This window comes from Drosophila willistoni (assembly GCF_018902025.1).
Source record: "Drosophila willistoni isolate 14030-0811.24 chromosome 2R unlocalized genomic scaffold, UCI_dwil_1.1 Seg167, whole genome shotgun sequence".
NCBI lineage: Eukaryota > Metazoa > Arthropoda > Insecta > Diptera > Drosophilidae > Drosophila > Drosophila willistoni.
In genome coordinates this window covers 6,434,099-6,452,376 of record NW_025814050.1, presented here as the reverse complement: position 1 = coordinate 6,452,376, position 18,278 = coordinate 6,434,099, and the positions used below count along the sequence as shown (strand labels likewise).

General features: G+C 38.8%; 2 protein-coding genes and 1 long non-coding RNA gene across 7 annotated transcripts in view; 2 read left to right on the top strand and 1 right to left on the bottom strand.

Moving 5' to 3' along the window:
- Positions 1-639: 639 nt before the first annotated feature.
- On the top strand, positions 640-1,278 carry LOC124460318. Its single transcript, XR_006954252.1, has 2 exons — positions 640-891; positions 965-1,278. It is a non-coding gene; the product is annotated as an uncharacterized LOC124460318 (long non-coding RNA).
- Positions 1,279-1,307: 29 nt separating this feature from the next.
- LOC6643860 (dedicator of cytokinesis protein 9) overlaps positions 1,308-18,278 on the bottom strand; it is a 28,976-nt gene continuing 12,005 nt past the window's right edge. For 2 of the 5 annotated variants that reach the window (XM_047010854.1, XM_047010856.1), the window contains 12 exons: positions 12,227-12,343; positions 11,440-11,990; positions 11,075-11,378; positions 9,553-11,016; positions 9,151-9,486; positions 7,468-8,931; positions 5,791-7,404; positions 5,579-5,725; positions 2,967-3,177; positions 2,610-2,898; positions 2,313-2,548; positions 1,308-1,824 (listed from right to left, as the gene is read on the bottom strand). In XM_047010854.1, the coding sequence (XP_046866810.1) occupies positions 1,736-1,824; positions 2,313-2,548; positions 2,610-2,898; positions 2,967-3,177; positions 5,579-5,725; positions 5,791-7,404; positions 7,468-8,931; positions 9,151-9,486; positions 9,553-11,016; positions 11,075-11,378; positions 11,440-11,990; positions 12,227-12,343 (6,822 nt within the window). In that variant the 3' untranslated portion in view covers positions 1,308-1,735. Of the gene's footprint in view, positions 1,825-2,188; positions 2,549-2,609; positions 2,899-2,966; positions 3,178-5,578; positions 5,726-5,790; positions 7,405-7,467; positions 8,932-9,150; positions 9,487-9,552; positions 11,017-11,074; positions 11,379-11,439; positions 11,991-12,226; positions 12,344-18,278 lie in introns of those variants that run through there. The other 3 variants (XM_047010855.1, XM_002066858.4, XM_047010858.1) reach the window with 2 other exon arrangements.
- On the top strand, positions 3,301-5,493 carry LOC6643861. The gene is made up of 3 exons (XM_002066859.4): positions 3,301-5,001; positions 5,068-5,176; positions 5,248-5,493. The coding sequence occupies exons 1-3, from the start codon at positions 3,413-3,415 to the stop codon at positions 5,311-5,313; spliced, it is 1,764 nt and encodes a 587-aa protein (XP_002066895.4). The 5' UTR covers positions 3,301-3,412; the 3' UTR covers positions 5,314-5,493.

Genomic DNA, 18,278 nt, shown 5'->3' with positions numbered 1-18,278 from the left:
TTGTTTAATTAACATATTTATGTGACAAAAAACTGATGGGCTACTGAAAAACCTTAAAAATTTGCTTAAAGTCATTAGCAGACAAAAAAGTACAGTTTACTTTTAGGCTGAAACTGCAAATGGCAAATAACAGTGCCAATTGTAACGACTGCTGTTAAATCATTCGTATGCATACGATTTAGGTTATAATACATAAATATACATAAATTAGGCTAGGAATCGCAATTCATTTTTTGTATATTCAACGAAGTGTGCTAATTCTATTCGCCCGGGTTAAAAACCTTTTCAGTATTTTAGACTGTGTTTTGAATTCTAAATCTCTCGACCTGTTGCAAGAAAGAACTGAAAGTTCATAGAACTAGAGTTTAACATAGCCGAAATCAGAAAAGATTTGGACTCTTAGAGTTCGACATTTTGACAATTTACAAAGGCAAAATAATAAAAGGGAAACAAGCCAAAAAGGTTTAATATGAGTTATCCCAGACGGTTATATGGGTTTGAAAGGTTATATTAGATTTTACCTCATTGAAAGACTTGAAATTACTTAAGCTTGCCCAATGTTAATTCAGCTATCAAAGAGAACTTGAAAAAAAATTTCAAAATTTCTATGAAAACCTCAACTTTGGGAACTCAGTCCACTTAAATATAAATTTTCAGTTACTACTCAAACAAAGCAAACTTAATATTTAGATGTCATTAAAAAGTAGATAAAATATCGACGTTTGTAAATTTGTTAAAAATTAATCAAATAAGAGCCAAAGAAATCGGAAGTTTTAAAATTTGTAACCTCGCGATCTCAAACTAAGCAGAACAGTGATTTGTACGACAAATAAAATCTCTTGTAGCCTTCATTGGTTAAACCTTACCATATTTAGAACGAGCAGCGAAATTGTAATACACACATTTTTCCAAGAGTCAAAAATAAAACAAAAAACAGTTTTTGTCTTGATACTTTCATATAAAGGTTTCAGCTCCAAAATTCGAATATTCGACCCTGGCAAATCTTTATTGAACGATTAAAAGCGTGTGCGATAAAGAGGAACTGAAAAAAAGCATCTTGGTGCTAAGCACGGAATATATATTAGATGAACAAAACTTTCCACCGAACCCCCTAAACACTTGAGAAGTTATCAACCTGGCGAGGTGTGGAAGATGCATGAAAAGACACTTTCACAACAGCAGAAACTACGAAATGTCCTACATTTGACTTAAATCGGATCATTCTTTTACATATAATCCTTTAATTTTAAGAATAATAATAAATTTTGTAATACTGTACATTTTATATTAAAAAGAAAACAATACAATTATCTGTTTCAAACATTTATTTAGTTTAGGATTTCACTAGAAAATGCATGTAAATATATATTCATGTTCTGTTATATATCGAATACTTTGGTAAGTTTTGTAACTTAAATCTCTAAATAGTTTATAGTTCTTGATAACTAACATTTAAAACTAAATAATTTGATTAAAGTTTCACAAAAAGTAGAAGACACACAGGAAGTAAGTGTTAGGATTTGATTTAGTTAAAAATCAAATGTATAAATCAATAAATCATAAAAAAATTTAAATTAAAAATCAAATAAATTGTGCAACATAAAAATCTAACAACAATTAATTATACCATAAGTTTCTTAAGTCTTAAAGATTAAATAATTATGGTAATTAAGGTTTATTTTAGAAGATTTACAAATTAACAGGTTTTCGTTTTTCGTTTATTATTTGGAACTGGTCACTTAAGACTGGTTGTGTGTGTGTGTTGTGGTATGTGGTGTGGGTGGGAGTGGTAGTTGTTGGTATTTTGCTCTGCAAAATACAATCCTAAAAAAAGTGAAGAATTCATAATGTCTGATTAATAGTTGTAAAATATAAGAGCGATTATTACACACATATATCAATTTCGAGACCATAAATTTTAAAAGGGATTAATAAGAAAAAAGCAAAGGGAATTTAAGTTAATTATTAGTTGGTAATACCTGCACCCTGAATATTCATTGGATGGGGGAGGTCTTAGTGTTGAGATTAGTCTCAGTTAGTGTTAATATAGCCATTGAAATTACTTTTTAGTTACATGCAACATTTTTTTGGTTTTAGTTTGTTAGTCGAGACACAAACCAATAGAAACTGGCTTTTTACCTGCCACAAACATAACTTGAATTCAACATCAAACAATATTAGGATTTCATTTTGCTACATCTACAATTACATTTGATGATCGTTTTGTCTATATATGTTTAGTATTTAACTGTGCGTTTTTGTTGTTTTTTTTTTTTTTGGTTTTTTTCGTTCGTGATTAACTTAAGCAGTACTTGAGTTATTGGAGGCGCCACTGATAGCATTAAACAAGGCCATGCTATTACGTTGAGCTATGCTGTCGGCATCGTCGTTGCTAAACGGCTGGAAGGATGCATCGTCAAGTAACTCACTAAGGGCCTGGCACAATTTCTCATAGTTTTCCTTCAAAGCCAAATGATATTCCTTTTGGTCGGCACAAATCATGCGTTCATTAACACACAAAGCCTTGTGACAGACCCCAATGAAATCGCTAAAGAAATAAAGATAATGATATAAGTCGAAACAAAGTGAATATTAGTTTGCAGGCGTACCGAAAAACATCTTTTAGATCGCCAACACGATCGATTGAGAAATTCTTGATGACCTTGGCATCGAGGAAGGCATGAGCATAGGCCAAAGGACCTGCATTTACTGTCACAGCCACACTACCCTGTAAACGTAGTTGCAACTTCTTCACATCGGCTGGCGGCAAGATAATCTCCTCCAGCTCTGAAACCTTTGATTGCATTTCATCTATGGCCACTTCAATGGGACTTAGTTCGATTATTTCGCGCGACTTAACAGGAATGCGCTTCAATACATAAGGAAATGAATATTGCGCTGAGGGAGGGAGGATAAAAAGTATTATTTTTCTGAAATTCTTCATTTTAAATGTCCTTGATTCTTACTCTTAATGACGGTTTTGCGTTTCCATTGATCTTCCACATTGCCACGTGCTGCACCCGATTTGGTGAATGGTGTCTCATACATAAATGTATCCACATCGTGATTTTGCTCAAATTCATTGAGCCTCTGATCCAACTCATCCTTGGAGAAGAAGGGTATGACATGAGTCACCTGTATATAAGCCAATTTGGCATCCAGTTCTTCAACTTTTACCTGAAGCAAAAAAAAAAAAGGTTAAAGTCATTTGCTTTTGAAAAATTTCAAAAAAAAAACAAATCCAAGTGACCCGTACGTTTGTGCTTAAGGGGTGTACCTCAGTAACGAACGAGTTATAAGTTCATAACATATCGTTCGCTCTTTCAATATCCCACAACCAAACGGTTTATATACAATTTTGTATTGTTTTAAGAACCGTATATATTTTTTTTTGTAAATTTTTGTTTTTTACATGATAAAAGACGCGACAAACCGTAGTAATTCTAAATTTAATCAAATCGTGGATCCTGTCATGGAAATATTTAGACAAGTACAAGGTCGTCGCGGTGACGAGTCTCTACAAAATCTGCTTTCATTTCTAGATACTCATGTGGAGTCCAAGAGCTCAGATAAGGAGGACTATGATGACGATGGCGAGGGAAGCTTCTACAGTCGCAGTCTGAGTTTGGGCAATGGTCTTGGACTTAATCCTCATGCCGAGGTCTTTGTGCCGTCATTCTTGAAGAGCAAATTGAATAAACCAGAAGCTCGAGAGCCGGACACTAAGTCGGAGGCGACATCGACCACATCTTTGCAAAACGATGATGATGAAAATGACAGCGGGCTAGCAGATGATCAAGAGGATACGTTTAATATACAAAGACAGATTTTTGAGTTCCTTAGCCAAATGGGCGATGAGAAGCTATCATTGGATACCATTAAGATCACCCTACTGCCTGAAGGCCATGGAATCAATATACAATTTACCACTGATCAGCAAGAGTTATCTATGCCCGGTAAGTCGATCAGTGCAGAGGACTTGAAGAAGATAAAATCGTTCAAGGAGCATCTATGTCGCCAGACGGTTCTCAATTTGGATATAGCCGATCAGGAGAAACTCGCGAATAAACCCGAAAATGTTTTGGTGGCTCAATTCTTGCAAAGAGCCAGTGAATTATTGAGTGAGAAGTACGAATGGAATGCTCCAAACTCAACGAAATGTGACAAATGCTCCATAATCTGGGCCAATCGTAGCTACACCGAAGCGGAGATTGAGCAGCAAATCGAGTGTATAAAATCGTTTGAGAAATTCATATCCTTAACAGGCTCAATAAAATTTCAAGACTTGAGCGATCACAAGGAATTCCAAGAACTGTGCTGCAAATTGGGTTTAATCACAGACAAGGACCAAGTGAATCTTTCTGAACCGCAGCCCCCCACCACTGCGACTCCAGAGAAGGACCTTGCCGAAGAGGAGGATCCACAAGCCATAACTGAATATGTTTGTGGCAAGATCTATAGATATGATGATAGCAATGGTCAGTCTACATTGGTGAATCAATTGGAGGACGATGGAGACGATCATATAAATCGAATCATTGAAGGCGAACTGTTAATCTACAACGAGGATCAGCCAAGTCTTGATGCTCCACCAACAACACCGGCGATGTCCATGACAATAACTGGTCTCGCATCACCAAGCAAAGTGCGCAAGTCACCCAAGACAAAAGGGAGTGCTCGTCCCCAGACCCACAGCAGTAATGGTGGTCCACCACGAAAAAATGGAAAATTGCAAAATGAAAAGGTTAACTTGAATATACAGAAAATGCGTTTAAATGAAGTAAATGGAACTGCATCCACTAAAACTAAAACTCAGCTGGGTGCACTTCATCCAAGTGGAAAGAAAGCCAGTACAATCCAACATGCCACCTTGCCCATGTCATCGGGTATGCAGCCACCGATTGTTACTTCAATGACAGGACGTCGTCAGGGATCAGCCCGTTTGGCGACTGGTCTCAATAGTGGCAAACAGCGCATGGCCTCATCATCGACTAGTTACGGGTAAGACTCTGAAAACTTTACTCTAAAAGATATTCCCTTTTCGAATGGGTTTTTTCTTATCTTTAGGCCAAAGGCAACTAAACTGAATTCGACAAAAGGTAACCTGGTTGCCCCAGTGCAGATGGTGCCACGTAGCACCACCGCCTCATTGATGAGACAGTCGGCGGTTAAGAGGGTAAGAAAATGAAGCCAACAAATGCTGTATAATTCCTAAACTACTTTCTCTCTATATATATTTTTTCATAGCGTTTGAATATGTTGAGAGGCGACAGTGACTCGGATGTGCCTCTGCACGAATATCTTTTTAAGTAACCATTGAAAGAGTGGATTAAATTGTTTCAGAAGGCATCTACAAATCTGTAGTCAGTCTTACTATACTATGTGTGTGTTACGTAATATGTGTTAATGATCCTATACAAAAAATTATTAAGTTATTTGACTTTAATTACAATTATACCAATTATTATTAAATATTCTGAACTTTAAACCGTATTCCAAAACTCTCTTTTTGGGTATAAAATAACTGATAAATCTACTTAATCTTCATAAATCATTTTTTATTTAAACCTTTACTTACTGGCGATGAATCCATTATAAGTTTAACAACATCGGCGCCGAATTTCTCTTTGTATTGCTTGGCCAGACGTTCGGATATTTCACTTAGCGAGGTGAGTTTCGGTTCCTTGTAGACAAATTCAATGGCATGATCCTCTTCAAAGTACATCTGAAAGCAAATTTGAAAACAATTGACAGAGATTCAAATGAGGTTAAATAAAAATGAACTCTTACCATGCCATAGAAGACCACGCGGTAGAAACGACCGAGCATTCGTTTGCCGGAGCGATTCACTTCAACGATTTTGTTGTAGGCTTGGGTCAAGTGCTCATAACAATGGGCCAACTCAATAAAGTTTCTGGCCCTCTCGTAGATGGGTAAAATCAGCTTATACAGTTCACCCAAACACTCGAAGCGTTCGGCACGATCTAAAAAGTCGGCGCATTGTTTCAATTGCTCCAGCAACATTTGCTCTGTATACTGAGAGTCCTGGGCACCGGCATCCAATTTGAGACCCTGTTCGTCTAGGGGAATATTACGCGATATTTTCTTAAAAGCCGTGGAAGACCAGTTGAGGGAGCAGCCGCCTCGTAGGCGTAGATATTCACACATAAGGGCGGCAATATGAAGATGACAGCAGGCTGCCTCAGACAGATTGCCATTCTGCTCATGATTTCGAGCCATGGTGACTAGCCAGGTGTGACGCAGCTCTGGAGTGGAAGCATATGAATTGGCTAGTGAATATTGCAATTCCAGCAAACGTTCCGGATCCATGTGATGGGCTTGCATTTGAGCGGTAGCCATTAGCACCGTGCGCACTCGCCTAGTGAGATCCTTGACCTCCAGTGGGAATCCTGTGCCCTTCATGGCCTTATCACTATTGGCATAACTGTTGATTATCGACAAACTCTCCTGGAATCGGGCATTATTGAGGCCAATAACGTTGCCAATCATTTGCGAGACCGAAATGATAACCTGCAAATGGACGCGGGTGAGGGCTTTGCGCCCACTAAATTCAAAATTGCTGCGCATAAGCAAATACAAGACGGCGCAGGACTCATGGCGAATGTCCACCAGGCGACTGTCGCAGGCTTTGAGTAACTCGTAGACCATTTGGCCACATAACATGGCATTTCCCTTGAACAGAGCCACGGCATAGTTGTTGATGAAGGCTCTCAAAGCGGCGAATACGTGTTTTGACAATCTCTCGGATTGTCCCAGTTGCAGGAAACGCAAATATACACGAGCCAACTTGGGCAGGACAAGGCTATCCGTGAGAAGTTGACGAAATTGCAGGACATACATGCCCAGGCAATCTAAAATTATCATGCCCACCTCAGTGGCCAAATTGGATTCATATAAGGCCAATTGACTTTTAGCCAAAATGTCCATATCCTCCAGTAGATTCTCTCTAGTTTGATTCAGAGTGCCTCCTCCCAGACCATTTGTCTGTTCCTGACCGTTCTCCGCGCAGGGAGGAGCAGTGCGAGCTGGCAAAGTATTAGCTTTGGCGGATCTGCCCAAACGAGCATCCGGCGTAAGTGACACATTCTTTTTGCCCACATAACGGAATTGCAAGAGACACAGATCCAGAATGGAGAGAAATTGCAGAGTTTCCGTTTCATTGCAATTCTGCCACCAGCCCACCATTTGATCCTGAGACAAGTGTTTAACGATAAACAGGAAGCCGAGCAGTAAGTCCTTGCTCTCGCCAGCACTGAATTTATCGCAGCGTGAGAAAACCTGAGCATGGGTGACGCTAACCGAGCGATTGTGCCCATTTCGCAGAGCCACATCCGATTCGCCACCATTTGTATAGGCGCCAATGGTCGTTGTGTCTTGGGAATGCTGCAGGAATTACAAAGTAAAGAGATTAATATGTGTTTTCTTTTGCAGATAATTCAAACTTACCCCGGAGTCCGAGTTGGAATTGAGGGATAAATTTGATATGCCATTGGTTATGGCCTGACCCGCAATGGCAGCCAAATAGTTATTGTCCTTCATGTGCAGCGAAGTCCGATAGGGACTAGTCAAACGATTCTTTGATCTCGGCGTCGAGGTGAGAGAACCAAATGTGGATGAATCCTTACTGAAGACATAACTGCTGGAACAACTCAAACGTTTGGTATACGATGCAGAGTCTGCATAGACATGTCCATTGGGCGTGGAAGCAGCTCCGCCCGATTCGGACAGATCATCGATGCGATGCAAATTGTCCATGACAATTCCTAGCCATGGCACATAGAGCAGAGCTATGCGTGAGAGTTGTCCCCGCTGTTGATAGCGTGAATCTAGCTCATGTTTGGCCAGCAGATCCTTGAAAATGGCCAAGGCATGGCGTCTAACGTGTCCCACCTCATTGAGGCTGCTCTTCAGCTCTTGCAGCAGTAAGCCCGACAGGAAGTGCTGGCGGCAAAACTGTTCCGACAATGTGAAATGTTGCATCATTTCGGGTGGACGATTCTTTGGATTCAATATAAACGGAAGATTCAATGGAACATAGTGCTCATGCTGGCAAATCTCTTTCAGGAAATTGAATTTATATTCATGCAGAATCCTAGGATTTCCAGGCGAGAACTCATCCATGTAGCAGCGTATGAGTTTGAATATAAATCCTCGATCCATATAAGTCAAACATTGACGCACAAAACGAGCCAATGACTTGTTCAATTGTTGCGTCTCCTCGCCCAGATCCTCATATCGTGTGATTATATAGGGTATCAGTACCTTAATCAATTGCTCCACCCGATCGGAGTATTCCTTGGGAAAGCGTTCGTTTCGCAGCATACGTATCCGTCCCGTGGCCAACAAATGCTGCGCCATGCTCTTCACAATCAAATCAAAAAATATCGACGAATAGCGCATGAATTTGTTGACAATCAGGAAATCCGTATTGTTGGGATTCAAAAGATATGGCAAATGGCGACACAATTCACCATGAACCGTACGCATTCTGGCCGTCTGTTGACTATAATAGGGGGCATGGAATACATATTTAACATACGACATAAGCAAATCGGTTCTCTTGGCCTGATCCGTAATCAAATGGATAATGTTGGTCAACAGACGTATGACATTTTGGCCAATCTCCTCGGATTGGGTATGCACCAATAGCGTAAATAGCTCATTCAGTAGCGTGGGAAGATAGTTAATCAAAGATTTCATGTCAATGGCATGGGTGGCCTTTAGGATTTTGCAGGTTTCCGTTTCGGCGGGCAAAGCTCCAGTCTTGCCGCCCTCCAACAGACGTTCACAATGGGCAAAGAAATTGTGCAAATGTTGATCCGCTGTCAGTACCGTGGAGTCTAATCGCAGGGCCACCAGATACAGAGGTCTCTGATTATCGATCCATTGTATATCCGGTCCGCAATTCTGCTAAGAAATTGTAAGGATTTGTAGGCACAACCAGGTAAAGAGTGTGTGGGTTGGGTGTGGGTGTGGGGTGATAGGCACATGCAAATGGAAGTGGTGAAGAGGAGAGAGAGAGAGCAAAAGTTTAGGTTAGTTAAGCCAAGTGAAAATGGGTGGGAAGAAAAACGTAATACGATTTATGAGTTTCGCTTCATGATGGTGACTTTTTCGATTTGCTCTTACCCCTTTGCCCCAGCCCAAGGGCTGAATAGATAGATAACCCACTGGCAAAGTGGCCGCCACTGGCAACTGTTGCTCCTCCAGGCAGACGCGATTCTTTTGCAGCAATGGCAACCAGGCATAGCCAATGGGTGTCTCGAACGCCGCATGACTGTCGCGTTTCTTGCTCAAATTACACGAAACATGATAGAAGGAGAAGAGCAAATGATGCTCCGGAAATAGACCCAAAGGCAGACGCAATTTGATTTCCTCATACCAAGTGGGTGAGACATTGTGATGCAGCACAGGGCAGGCAATTTGCGAGACGAGCAAATCTTGTCCGGGCCGACCGTAGATGCACTGAAAGATAGAGAGATGATAGAGAGAGATTAGCTCAATTCAATATTCATGCACTTTAAAGTTTACCTTCAAGGGTTTACTGTACTCGCCATCGCCATCACGTAACTCCACTACGACGGTTATATTTCTGGCTCTCGAGAACAATTTTTGACTATCGAATTGCAAACTCAATGGATAGACATAGAGATGATTACAGAAACTCGTATAGGGATAGGCTTCACGTTCGTTTTGTGTTTGGAATTCAGCCAATTCCAGTGTGAGACTTTGCTTTGAGGCAGGATTAAAATTGGCCAGAGGATTCAATGACTTACTAAGACTACACGGCACAGGCGACTGATCCACCAATTGGATTTGCATCTTCATTAAACCAGGTATAACGGTGAATTTACTAAACTTCTCCGGCTTGCGATAGTCAAGCAAAAGCTTCAACAATTCATCGTCCCGCAGTTTAGGCAACTCTTGACGGTAAATGGTAGAGAATTCAAATTCCTTATGTGGTTCCACATCCAGTTCGTGACTGTAGGGCTTGAACAGGGCACGAGCTGCCCAGGCGAATGGCTGACGATAGTGTCCAATATGCTGGGCACAATTCTTCGCAGCTTTATGGCACTTTTGTCCCAGTTTTGAATCACGAGCTGCTTTAACATAAGGTTCTGCTGCCTGCTGTATGCTGCACTGCAGGATTTTCTCTATTCTGAGAACCAAAAAGATATCCGAATGCGGCGCACTTATGGAGAGCAAGCATTGATGCAATTTCTGAAGTTGGGAGCGTGGGCAACGCAACAGATCCGAGGAGACACCATCGAAAAGGGAATGAGGAGATTGTGATGACGCGGCGGCACGTCTCTCGTCGCCTTCTGTCGATGATTTCCTTGGCACTCCACACCCCGCTACTGAGGCTGGCACTGGAGTATTGGGCAGAAGTTGACCCGCAGCCGGATCATTAATATTAAAGTAGAAATTTTCACTTATTTTACGCCCTGCTTTGGCATCGTACAGTGCAAGACTGGTTATATAGGGCTCAACTTGGCACAGCTGTTCCCCGGTAGCTCCATCTGGTACAGAGTCTGTTGGCAGACACTGTAAGCGAAATTTTAGGCTATGACAACTAAGCAGGATTCTCGTGCCAAAGTGTTCACGATATTGCTCTAGATTCTCGCCGGGACTTGCTTTCACAGGACTCTGATAGCAGGCAAAAAGACGACGACGTTGCTCTCTTCTAGCCAGAGCTATGGAATGATCTGTCTCCCGGCCATATTTCATCAACTGTGGATGCAATGATTGGTCCAAACCCTTGAGAGTGCCAAAAGTAATTGGTTCTATGCTCGTGTTGGCGCTTGGAGGTTGTGTCTGGGGTTGACGTTCCAGTGATGCATTTCTCTTCTCCTCCTGAGCCTTATTTTGGGCCAAAACCGAGGATAATTTACTTAGCCAATCCTTAAAGTCTTGCTCATTCTCAGCGGCCAATGTAAAGGATTTATGTCCCGCTGTCATGCGCAACTCAAAGCAAAAACGTCCACGTTTGGGATTCTAAAATTAACAAATTATTAGCAAGTTTTTAATGAAATACTTTCAACTGAAGACTTACCTGCACCACCTCAGTGCAGAAATCCATCACAATGGTGGCCTTAGCTTCGCCCTGTTTCTCATCTTTGTGCAACTCTAACATGTAAGTCCCATCGATCTCTTGACGCAAGTAACAGTAGCGTCGCTTGAAAGATTTATTCCCTATATTGGCGAACATGCGATCCGCTGCTGAATCTGGACCTTTGAGTAAATAGCCCTGTTTGGTGATACTATCCGCTTGAGAACGTGTCATCTGTTCATCTATGCGATCCTGATCGGCATCTATTTCATAGACTTCTTCCAGAAGTTCCTCAGCAGGCGAGATGCTAGAGAGAGAGAGGGAGACGATTAGACTCCTTCTATCAAATTATGTCGGTTGTAACTCACCTTGGTAAATCGTGACAATTGCCACCATAAGCACTATATTTATAATGAATCAAGTGATTCTTGGCTCTATAGGTGTATAGAGCTTGTCGTGTGAATCTTGTGCATTCTGCTTTGCTACCCTGTACATAACCATCCAATTGATCTTCCCCGCATGCATCATCATCGGCGAATTCTTCGATTTCTTCCGGCTGGGCCAAGTGGGAACGCAATGTGGTGGATGATAAGGCAGATTCATAAGACGATTCCTGTGAGAGTTTTTGACTGCTTGAACCATTCGAGCATTGGCTACTCTTGCGTGAGAGCTGACCATGACCATTTCCCGAGGGAGTTCCATTTGTCCCATTGGTTCCACCATTCGAAATGCTGCCATTCTGTAGACTTCCATTCGATTGAATGCTGCCCTGACGACTCACTTGTGTGTGTCCATTATTGGAGGCCATCAAGTTAGCGGCGGGTCCATGTAGGGGACAAACAATCGCCTCATTGGGTGGCTCAAATCGATCGGCAACCGATTTGACATTTGTGCGTTGCTTGCGAGGCATAATGATCTCCTATAGAAACACCACAAAGCAAAAAAAAAAACAATATGTAATTGTTTAACTCGAAATGGCACCTTTAACATTTCAGCAATTAACAATTGATTTATATCTATAAATATTTATTTTCTTTGTGTATAATTTATCAATGTTTTTACTTTCTTTGTTTTTCCTACTTATATATTCTTCTTCTCTTTGGGAAATTTCCCCGGAATTTACTTTTCTTTAGTCTCATTCATTTTTATACTCACCGAAACATCATCAGTTGGATAAATAAGCAATTCCCGTTGCGGATCATTCTGGATGACTGTTTTATTTTTGGCTATAAATGCCTCAAAATCTATTGGCTCCACCACTGGAGGTTTACTCTGGAAATATCAAAATGGAAATCCAAATGGTATTAGAGTTTTCTGTGTGTATTTGGTTAAGCCTGTTGCTAATTTATGCGTACCACTTGTAAAAGCAAAGTAACATCTATATATAGAAGACCCCAAAAACATATTCCTTCCCCCCACCCACACCCCATGAAATGTTAAGCCAATTGAATATTTGAGAGATTCATTGAATCTAGACACGCCATAAATTTATGGCCACTTTGTACTTTTACACCCTCCGTCTGGTCTGTTCCTCTTTCTGTCAGACCTTGACCGCATTACAGAGAATGGTCGACTGGCCGACTGAGCGGATGTAATGATATGTTCCATGTCTAAACAAAATGATTCCGTTTAAACAATATTTCAGTTCGACATTTGCCAGTGGCTAAAATGGGATTCTTTCTGCGTATTAGTTTCTGAGGATGACACCATTGACTGACTGTTCGTCCATGACACAATATGACACCATGAAGGTGTGACCCAACCCTTTGATATTTGCTTTAGGTTAAAGTATCATTTCCTTCTCTGTGTGGAAATTCAAACTCTCCAGCTCCAGCGTGGGAAACGAAGCAAGTGGTTAGTGGTCATGAGGGAAGAAAAAAAAGGATTGTCTTGTGGCTTGTAAAATGGGAAACATAAAATCTAATTTGCCTTAGATCAGAGCTTTTATGTTGGTAAGATTCCCACCCACTATTAAGATTTGTAAGAGAATACAGATTGAATAAACAGAGTAGCAAATGGCTTCTTCTTAATGTTATTTTAGAATTTTTTTAATTGCATTTCGGTTTGGCTGAATTTAAGAAGCATTCAATATTAATTGTTCAGTTGAAAAACTATTTTTGTGTGTGGGTCAAAAGTTCGCCTTAAGAAATCAGACACAACAAATCATAATGTATGTATATTCAGGGAGTGAGCTAAATACACTGAGAGAAACACAATACAATACATCGACAATACTTACCCCAACAATCAGATTATGTTTAAAGATATTAGTTGCTAATTTATCATGTTTGCTATCAAAAGAAAAAGTTGGCATCGTTCGACAGAAAGAGAGAGAGCGAGAGATCTGTTTCTCTTAGTGTAGTCTAGTCAAAAATAACAAAACAAAAAAAACTTTTCCATTGAATAATCAAAATTTTTCGCTTCAAATGCAAATAGGCTCGAAAGGGGGCACATTGTGAGTGAGTGATTGAGTATGGTGAAGGGAGGGGATATTCCAACGAGAGGAAGGGGCTATCAGAAGACCACTTGAATGGTTTCCACTTGAAAAAAAGGCTGCCCTTTTTTTTACATAAAAAAATTTCTACATACATCAAATTAGCTTCTTTTCTGCCGCCGGACTGCATTGTTGCAATTTATAAATTGATAAGCCGCAACTCAAGTGACATTCCATGCCACACAAGGCAGCAACCAATTCAATTGGGTTGGGGAGATGGGTAGGTTGGGTGAGGTGGGATGGGGTGGTGTGGTGTGGTTAGACGGTCATTGCCATTGCCAATGTGAGCCAACCAACTGCCAATTGCCACTTGCCATGGGTAAAATGCATTATGCATCTATCCATAAAAAACGTCACGTTTTCTTCACTCTAACCAAAATCTGAATCTCAGCGGCAGAGGCAGCTCTTTTTGGTCTGAGGTTTTTACGCCTTGAATAGGCAGACAACGATAGGCTATTGGAGAACCACTGAACCAGTTGCGGTTGCATGATCATCTTCGTCTTCGTCTTCGTCTTGATCATAGTCATTAGCACTAACTTCTGTATTTTCTTTTGGGTGGTCGAAACTTTCTCGCTCAGTTTGGCTCTAGCCAAATTTGATTTTGGCCAATTGCCTTTGTTGACTTATGCGTAATGCTGTCTCCTTGTTGGCACTTGCTGTCTCTCCAACTGGTCGGTAATCGGTAGTTGCCTGTCGTCGCCAGTTTTAATTACGCAATGCGTCAAGTCAAGTCAATTTGCATGCCAAGCTGCGTGTAGGTTCATTGCTTGGGGGAGGAGTAGCAAACTGATGAGCGAGACACACAGCGGAGGGGAGGATATACACTGGGGCGTAGAAAAGGTTTATACAATGCACAAAATGCTTTCTCTCAAGTGGCAAACACCCAACAACTGGCTGGCAGTGCGGCTAAGTGGACAAGTGCATTGACATTGCAAGAGCCTCGCAGAGAAAATACTGCAAATACTATAAGGACAACACAGACAACGAGATAAGAGCCATGATGTGAGAGCCATGAGACATGACATAAGGACCTCTACTTCCTTAGTAAGGTGGAAAACTTAATTATAAAGATAGGTAGTATTACCTTAAGAGCATTCGTGACTTTGTAGTCAAAAACCAGTTAGAAAAATATCTCTAAAAATTTAAGAAAATAATATTATACTTATTTTTATATGGCCAAAGTTGTCAAAAAACATATTTCAGCGGTATATTAAATTTGTTTCAAATATTTCTCCTTTGCCCATTTTCATTTTAAAATATTGAAGACGACTTTATTGAGGCCATTTCAAGTCTTGCAAAAATGGGCATATTATTTTGATCAAACAGACAGCCATTCGAATTTGTTATTATAGACTCCATTAGCCAAAATCTTAGATTAGGAACTTGGTTGGTAGTTTAAAAAGTCTGTAAAATTACCAGTATAAATTTAAATGTTTAGATTCTAGGGTCCTTTAAAACGATTTAAACTACGCTTACTTTAAAATGTGTTGAATTTTGTTTAAAACAATTTAAATTATTAAGCATACTAAGTCCTTGCGGCACTCAATGACTTTTACCCAAAAGCCATTCAAATTCCACTCTAGTAAATATTATTAAGTTAGTTTAAGCTTAGGTAATCTGTTATTTTGCCCATCAAACAAAACTAATTAACAACAAAAATCTATTCTATGACATTTGCTAGAAATTTTTGTAAATAATTACGAAAGACAATTCATTCATTACTTTTTCACAAATTTTAGCCATAAATTTGAAAAACAACATTTTGAGAAAAATTCGATTTATGTTTCAGAAATCGCTTTTACACAGTCAAAGCTGACATTTCAAACTTGGCTATATCTCCACAAATATTTATATTTATTTCAAAATAGATAGGTAAAGCATAAACGTCGACCTTTTGAGTTGTACAAGTAAATCTCCATAATTGCTTTTAAAGAAACGCTTAAATAAGCTATAATAGAAGTGAAATATTTAGTAGTTGCAATAATGGCAAGTCTCTAAATCAACAAAATTTCAAACCATTTTTAAGTCTGTATTTCTTGTAATCTTTAAATTGGCATTTTCCAATGTCAGCTCTTATCTGTCTCCCACAACTAATTGGTTTTCGTTTTCATAGAGTATATAAAGTTCGTCTAATGGAGCATTTGGTTAATGAAATTCACCTCACTTACCATTTTCCCTCCCCAGACTGTCTCGGTCAGAAGCCCTTACATTTAGAAAATATGGAAACAAAATCTATTTTCCCTTTGTTTAGATGCCAGGCCAGGAAGCAGTCGGCAATCTATATAAATGCATATACATAAAGTTATGTGCATCCGTTGGAATGTTATTTATGCCATAAAATTATGCCAGAGCATGACTTGCCCCACTCCCCTTCACCATGCTGATGCCTTTATGCAATTGCAAAACTTGAGACGACATGGAGCATTGATAAAATTCCATTTGAACATTTCCTTCGTCATCGTTTATTTATATATATATATGTATGTATCTGCACACATATACGTCATTTTATATATAGAGAGATATATAGTTTTTTTCACTGTTTTCTTGTACTGAACTTGAAGCCGGTTTTTTTACGCCAAAAAAGTGACACAGCTCAAAAAAGGCCAATCCCAGACCCAAGTGTTTTGTTTTGGTCATCATCGGCGTGGTTTTTTTCCTCTTTATGGGGTCAATAAACTATTAGTGGCAATAAGTGTAACTGAAATAGTCATTAAAAAGTTGGTAACTAATTTTTATTCGCCCGTATTTGCTTTTTGCCAACAAATTGTCAGCTGTTGTTTTGGGTTATACAACTTTATCAAAAACTTTATTTAAATCAAGTCACCAAACAAAAAACTTTCTAAGCTCTTCTCAACTATTCTCTCGCTTTGAGAGCGAAAATTTCTTTATTTATACAATAAAAATAAATATAAAAAGGCAAAACGACAATAAATAAATTTCACCCAATTCCACTAAACAAATTTACATGCTGCGGCCCAGACAAATGAGGAAGCTTGTCATTAGAGAAAAAAGGCGGACGAGACGGCGAGGGGGCGGGGCAGCGGGTTCAGGCCCATTCATTGACGGTCTTTTTTTTTGTTCACTCGACTGACACAATGGCAAAATAAATGTCGCACAAAATGCATTTAAATCATGTTACTATAACTATGGCATTTAAGTTTCTTATTATATACAGATTATAATGCACTTAATCGATGACTTTTGTTTGATTGCATAAGTTGTTAAGCATTAAGTAAAAGTGCTGCAAAAACTTTCCTTTATTGCATAATAAAACTGATAAACGATTTAATAGAGATATGTAACAGCATGAATAGTAATAAAAAGAAAAGAATTGCAGATCGAAAAGAACTTGTTTTATATTCACATGATGCAAATATTTTAAATATTTCATCTAAATTGTCATCTAGCTATAAACGAATATTTTTTTATTGAGTTGTTTTATCTAGATGGTCTTCTCTGTGACAAGATGGCTTTTAGTTTCCGGACAAGGAAAACTTGGTAATGTTTTTTAAGTTGACAAATTAGTTCAGTTGTTAATTCTCTTATATATTAATATTCTATAATAAAATAAGTAAAAGTATGTAATGAAAAAATAGCACCGAATCCTAAATGTATGGGCTTGTCCGCGAAAAGGTCAACTACGGAATCCAACAAAAAAAAAACGCACAATTTTTCTGTTTATCGTTACAGTTAAGCTAAAACTGTTGAAATTTTATATTTTTGGGTGGAAATAGAGTTAGGAAAGATCATATGTAAAAGATTATTGTAAGCAAATTTTGTATTCTTCTGTTTTGCTTAAAATTAAAAATTCTTTTTCAAAAAGAGGTCAAGACAAAATTCGAAACTATCACAAGTTATAAATAATAAAGCTTGATATTTGTTATTTTATCAAATACTTGTTTATATGTTTATAAAGTTTAAATATCTCAACCAACTCGTAGATTGTGCCAATTTTAGGCAATGAAGTCTGAGGCCATGTTTAATTTTTCTTCCCATTGATATAGTAATCTCAAATCTTGGATAAAATAAAATTTCGTTTGAGTTACTTAAGATTTTATTTTACTTCCAAAAGTCGTGTAAGCGATCGCGGAAATGCCCATTTATTTACATATGTATTATGTACCTATTATGTACAATTGTATAAGAACTCAATTTTTTTTTATAGATTGAGATCTTTTTACCAATAAGAACCAAACTTATATTAACAAATTTAAAGAAAGGAAACAGTTTTTTTCTGACACTTTTTTTTCTAGAATTTTTTTTGGGGCCTATACTAAGAAATTCGACTTTTTTGCAGCACTTGAGTATTGAAAACATCTTTAAGTTTTTTTCATATTTCAAAGGAATTGCCAATATTTATTTGAAAAGTATTTCGAATCACAATTCTTTGAAATAATATAATAATTGCGGTTTCCAAGGGAATCATGGTGATTTTTTATAGAATTCAAGCCTATTTTACTCCAGGCTGCGTTACAATTGGTTCTGTATTGATTGGGCAGTTATCGATCAAATTTTACAATTCCAGGCAGAAATGTGGTAAGCAATCAGTAACCAGAATTTGTGGTTCACTTAGCAATACATTTGAAAAATGGGGAACGTTTTCATATCCCAGATCCAGATGTTTTACACAGATCCCTTAATCTACCTTTATAAACTACCTGCCACAACTAAAACCATGATTTAGTTCGGGATATCTCCTAAAACTCAGTC

Excerpts from the sequence above, each read along its gene's own strand:
- LOC6643861 (XM_002066859.4), top strand. The coding sequence starts at position 3,413 with ATGATAAAAGACGCGACAAACCGTAGTAATTCTAAATTTAATCAAATC. Across the intron at positions 5,002-5,067 it reads TCATCATCGACTAGTTACGG|GCCAAAGGCAACTAAACTGA; the intron begins GTAAGACTCTGA and ends TCTTATCTTTAG. Across the intron at positions 5,177-5,247 it reads GACAGTCGGCGGTTAAGAGG|CGTTTGAATATGTTGAGAGG; the intron begins GTAAGAAAATGA and ends ATTTTTTCATAG.